General features: G+C 44.0%; 1 protein-coding gene across 1 annotated transcript in view; it reads right to left on the bottom strand.

Annotated features, from left to right (window-relative positions):
• Positions 1–25: 25 nt before the first annotated feature.
• The window catches only part of LOC120026190 (lipoxygenase homology domain-containing protein 1-like), a 48,554-nt gene continuing 42,414 nt past the window's right edge, over positions 26–6,165 (bottom strand). Inside the window, exons 36-41 of the mRNA XM_038971015.1 lie at positions 4,062–4,239; positions 2,154–2,339; positions 1,722–1,892; positions 1,170–1,308; positions 650–805; positions 26–506 (exon numbers count right to left, since the gene is read on the bottom strand). Coding sequence (XP_038826943.1) covers positions 26–506; positions 650–805; positions 1,170–1,308; positions 1,722–1,892; positions 2,154–2,339; positions 4,062–4,239 — 1,311 coding nt within the window. The remainder of the gene's footprint in view (positions 507–649; positions 806–1,169; positions 1,309–1,721; positions 1,893–2,153; positions 2,340–4,061; positions 4,240–6,165) is intronic.

Below are 6,165 nucleotides of genomic sequence, written 5' to 3'. Positions count from 1 at the left end.
GTGGAGAAGTCTCAATATGAGGTCTTTAGTACTTTGGGTAGAGGACCCTGAAGATCTGTCCGTCCGCCTTCTTGGTGTTCAGCCACTTTCCACACAGGAAGATGGTGGTGACACCGTTGGCCGTGTTGGTGACCTCCACGCGGTCCAGCAGCCAGCCGGGGCTGAGGCGGGTGTTGTCGTGCTCCACACACACCCTCAGCAGCTCACCCATGTCCAACATCTCTAGCAGGAAGCGGTCCGTCTGGCCACGCTCAAACAGGTTGCGGAACTTCTGACGTAGCGACCGGCGGCCCGAGTCTCCGTTGGAGCCGTAGATGGTGATGAAGACATTGGCATCGGTGCCTGCCCCCTTCTCGTCGCCCGTGATGAGGATGATCTCGTACTTGACAGGCACCAGGCTGCGGGCTTTGCTGGCGAAGCTCTCAATGGCCTTGGTGCACTCGATGGTCACAAACTCGTCCCTCTTCGAGGAGAGGGGGATCAGGGCGTTGCAGATGAATATGAACCTGGGATAGAGAAGGAGAATGATTGTCTCTTCCACAAAACTCCTGGGTTTCCACACAGTATATTGCGAGCTGCAGGGCTTTGCACCCTACCGAATAAGCCCCAGGTGGTTTATATACCTGGGGTCATGCTAGGGGTCACTCACCTGTTGCCCAGCACTTTCTCTATGACAACGACCTCCTCCACGTGCCAGAACGCCTCACCTTTCACCTTCTTCCCATCCTTGGGGGTGTGGCCCAGGCAGATGCCAGCGATGTCACCAAGCTGTTTGGAGGAGAACTCAAACTTGTCCTTGTTTCCCCTGAATGAAAATAACCACATAACCTTAAACCATTAAAGAATATGACAAGGGAATAATATTACAACTGACTAGAATTTAATAAATCATTAACAAAAATGTTATTCTTGAAAAATAGATTGTCGGATTAGATTTCATGAGCTCTTCTTTACATGCCTGGAAATGTCTAATGAGTTTATTACTAGTGATTGAATTCCTTGAGAGTAGAGTATACTGTTGAGTCTGTAAAAGCGTTACTTGTGCCAAGGGAGATCATTCCAATGAGCCTGGCTGTCGTAATAAAAAAGGGAGAAAACCCCAATAATTTCTGCTCATTCTTTACACAAACAAAAACCCCGTTTTGAAACGAATCTGAAGAGCAGCGTACCGCAAGAACCTCTTTTTCTTTGATGAGTTCTCCATCATAAATTCTTTTGAACGCCCCTTCTTCCCCTCCAGTGCGATCCAGACGTTCTCTTTGGTCTCTGCGTCATCTGTGTCCGCCGTGGTGGTAATAATTTCATATTCTTTCAATCAAAAGTAGACAGTGCGTTAGCTTGGCCCAGGGAGGACTGTATTCTCTTCATATGAACGGTCCATTAGGCAAACATTGACATTAGTATGGTCAGTGTCCAGTCCTGGCGTAACACCAATGTTGAAAATGTTTGTTCTTGCCCATTACAAGCAGACCTGATTCAGCTAATAAAGAGCTTAGCAGGCTAGTACAAACATTTGCAACCTTGGGGTTACGTGACGACTGCATTTGAGAAACACTGCAATATAATAGGATTCAAAGTAGATTACATAATATAGTACACTGTAGTGATTTCATTATGATCTGATTGGAGTAATGTAAAGCTAGGAGATTTTCCTGACTGGATGACCAGACCAGGAGAAACACTACTAAAGAGAGATAAGGCTTGTGTGCGGCTGATCTTACTGGTCTTCTCGTTGAGGTCTAAAATGTCATTGTTGGCGCAGGACAACTCCCTCATGATCTGACCATCGTCCTCGTTCTGGGCCAACCAGCGGTCGCAGGGGAAGCGAAATGTCCTGTCCAAGGCCTCATCCTTCACATCAATGTATTCTATGTGCCATCCTGGAGCAGGCCCTGATCATGACATAACAATAGAGTAGGAAACACGTGACAGAAAGACAGGCGTGAAACATATATTGTTGTGTTTTGAGTCAAAGTATTGCTGAGAAACCTGAAGAATTGGTCTACGTAGTTCACCATCAGTTGGTGCATACTAAATAGAGTTTAGTTACAGTCAATAGGCGTGCAGGTTTCATATTTTGACTGGTTCACTGTGATCGTAATTGGCTCCCCTCCCTGTCATGTCATCATATTCCTGATGACTGATTGGCTCACCTGAGTTGTCGTGCCACACCCGAACCTTAGAGAGCTCCCCGAGGCTGAGCACGTCAGGGAAACGGAACACATCTGTCTGCTTGCGCTCAAACTTGTTGGATTTCTGGCACTCTTTCAGCGCCAGGGTCCCAGTGTCACCGCACTCTCCAAACACAATGATCCACACGTTGGCGTCAGTGCCTGCCCCTGTGCAGAGAGGGAGGAGAGTCACCAACTTCTATGAAAAACTGCGGTGCTATTGGCTGATTGGGTTTCGAACCCAGATCTCATGCGCACCACAAGACTGTGTTAGCCCTCTGAGCTAAAGGCCATGCAAACATGGTTCACTGAACCACCTTTGTTGCACCTTCATGAATCTCAACTCATCCTTAGCAGGTATAGCCTACAGCCTTAAAAATGTATTTTACAAACTAATTCACTAACCTTTTCAGACATCTTCCATTAACCACTAACTGCCTGCCTTTTCATTGCTCAACTCACCATCAGTCGACACTACAGCCTTCATAAAAATTCATTCACCAATAACCGTACAGTCACCAGACTGCCTTTTCAGACATTCCTGACATTCCTGAAAAATAATCAAATCACCAATACAATTTACTTTCATAGACTGATTTTACAAACAGGTCCCTGCAAACATTCCCCATCAGTTACTAACCTTCTGCCTTTTCAAACATCACTTCACCATCAGCAGTCTGACATTCTTGAAAAATAATCAAATCACTAATACAATTTGCTTCCATAGACTGCCTTTCCAATAGTCCCCCATTAACCACTAACCAACTACCTTATCAAACCTCAATTGAGAAACCAGAGAAGCCCTGTTTCCTCTGATTCACGTATGTGTGCTTGAGTGTGTGCATGTGTCTCACATGTTTGTAACCTGTGTGTGTGTGTGTGTGTGTGTGTGTGTGTGTGTGTGTGTGTGTGTGTGTGTGTGTGTGTGTGTGTGTGTGTGTGTGTGTGTGTGTGTGTGTGTGTGTGTGTGTGTGTGTGTGTGTGTGTGTGTGTAATGTTCACAGAGCAAGTGTAATGTTCACAGAGCAGTCAGTGCCTCACTGATGTCTTGTGTGTGACAGCTCTGCTCATTATCATTATTACCCTCACACACACACACACACAGGTTTGGTGAGAAGACATGTCTTCAGTAACACAGGCAGCCAAGGGCAGAATGACGAGCTCTTTGAAGTTAGCTCAGACACCTAGCTCCTCTATCGTGTCAAACAGCAGTCTTACTCTCTCTCCTCTGCGGTGGAAAACTGCACGGCTAAAGAACCAAAGCCGAGCGAGAGGTTTCAGAGAAGTTTCTCTTTCATTAGCCTCTATGACTCAAAATGGATTGTCGTATTCCACCTCTGCTGCTGCTTTGTGTCTCTCCGAGCAGCAAAGAGACTCCGCTGCACCACAGAGATAAAGTAAAACAAGAGAATATAGTGTAACAGACACATCCCAGCTAGTTAGGAACAGGACTGAAGCTGAATCTGGTGCAGTGTCAGGAACTACAGTAATTACTCAGCTTTAATTCAGTGGGATAATATAGTCTTGAGTTTGATACATGGGCCTGTATTCATAAAGGGTCTCAGAGTAGGAATTCTGATCTAGGATCAGGTTCTCCTATCCATTTATTATAATCTAAAAGACAAAACAGATCCTAGCACTTTTTACTCGGACGCTTTATGAATAGGGAACCCTGGTCAGTCACACAAACATGATGGACAAACATGAACACTGTAGAATGTGGTTTGTCTGTGCACTGCCACTGACTGACTGACTTACTGACTGGCTGGCTGACTGACCGGCTGACCGACTGACTGACCGGCTGGCTGGCTGACTGAATTACTGACTGGCTACCTGGCTAACCGTCTAACTGACTGACTGACTGGCAGGCTGACTGACTGACTGACCCACCTCCAATGTCGCTGGTCTTGACCTGGATAATGTAGGTGGTGATCTCCACCATCTCCTCCTCGTCCACCACAGCAGCCATCTCACCGATCATGGTCCTCTTGGGTCCTTTGGTCTTAGACAGCCACTCCTCATAGGTGAACACTGACACCTCCTCTGTGGTCAGGTTACGCATGATGATCTGGGGGAAATCATCATTAATTATAATTTTTTAACTATTATTAATTAACCATTATTTTACGAGGTAAGGTGACTGACACAATGACAAATTCTTACCCACAGTAACAACCTTTTTACACATTTAGATTGTATTGCGCATATTAAAGGGTGAGGATGGCAGTCCATGCCTTTACATAACTGCTGTAATTCTATTGGGAGAAACCATCAATCAACACTATGCATGTACAATAGGACAATAGGACAAGTAGGACAATCTGAAGGACAATGCCATTATCTGAAGGACATTGCCATTATCTGTAAGACAATGCATTACCTGAAGGACATTGCCATTATCTGTAAGACAATGCATTATCTTTAGGACAATTCCATTATCTGTAGGACAATGCCATTATCTTTAGGACAATTCCATTATCTGTATGACAATGTCATTATCTTTAGGACAATTCCATTATCTGTATGACAATGCCATTATCTTTAGGACAATTCCATTATCTGTAAGACAATGCCATTATCGGAAGGACAATTCCATTATCTGAAGGACAACGCCATTATCTGTAGGACAACGCCATTATCTGTATAACAATGCCATTATCTTTAGGACTATTCCACTATCTGTATGACAATGTCATTGTCTTTAGGACAATTACATTATCTGTATGAGAATGCCATTATATTTAGGAGAATTCCATTATCTGTAAGACAATGCCATTATCTTTAGGACAATTCCATTATCTGTATGACAATGCTATTATCGTTAGGACAATTCCATTATCTGTATGACAATGCCATTATCTGTAGGACAATGCCATTATCTGTATAACAATGCCATTATCTTTAGGACAATTCCATTATCTGTATGACTATGCCATTATCTGTAAGACAATTCCATTATCTGTAGGACAATGGCATTATCTGTAGGACAATGGCATTATCTGTAGGACAATGCCATTATCCGTAGGACAATGGCATTATCCGTAGGACAATGCCAGACAAATACCAACAAAGATGAGCCATAATCCATAGTGATAAAATGCAGAAATATACATATACTGTATATATAAATACTGTAACATGATGAGAATATCTCTGTTCCACTTGCCTCTCCCAGTGTATTTGATCCTTTGTCATGGATAGGGTGTAACTGAAGAAATTAGCCCATTATAAAAAAACAAGGATTTGGCTCAGGCAGCCCAACCTGCATTAACTTCCATCAATATATTAATTTGAGTGGGATTAGCATGCTGGCTGTGCGCCCAGTTCACTGCAGTGGCCATTTGAAATAAACATGCTCTGTGTGTGTAATCCATAACGTTGGCAGCACACATCTGTTTTGGGATGCTGTACAGCTACTGGGTCATTTCAAGGACACGGCCCAGCCACTGACAGACACGGCTGGGTATGAGCCTTGACTGCTTAGCTACTGTTCGGCTAGTCTAGAGGCAGGCTGGGTGATTTGGAGAGACATGGAGGGGTTGTTCCTGCATAGGAAATGCCTTTTCTCCCATCTGAGTGGTAAGGTCTTGGCATCGTAGTGAATTTTGTACTGAAAGGGAAAAGCCAGCTGCCAATTCAATGTTGACCATCAAACAGAACTGGAACAGAGTTATTCAGTTTCGTACAATGTGTTACAAATTTGCAAAATGTATGATTTGTTACAAATTCCGATTTGTTGTGGCTAACGTTAGCTAAGTGGGTAGGTGGCTAAAGCTAAGGTTAGCTAGGCTAGGGGTTAAGGTTAGGGTTAAGGTTAGGAGTTAGGTTAAAGGTTAAAGGTTAGCTAACATACTTAATAGTTGCAAAGTTGCTAAAATGCTCAAGTTGTCTGTGATGAGATTCAAACACGCAACCTTTGGGTTGCTAGATGTTCCCGTTCTACGCACACTCATCCACTCTGACCAAACAACCACCCACCCTACTTTCATTTTTG

This window comes from Salvelinus namaycush, chromosome 31 (assembly GCF_016432855.1).
Source record: "Salvelinus namaycush isolate Seneca chromosome 31, SaNama_1.0, whole genome shotgun sequence".
NCBI lineage: Eukaryota > Metazoa > Chordata > Actinopteri > Salmoniformes > Salmonidae > Salvelinus > Salvelinus namaycush.
Note: the sequence above shows the minus strand (reverse complement) of the source record. Positions and strands in the feature narration are given on the sequence as shown.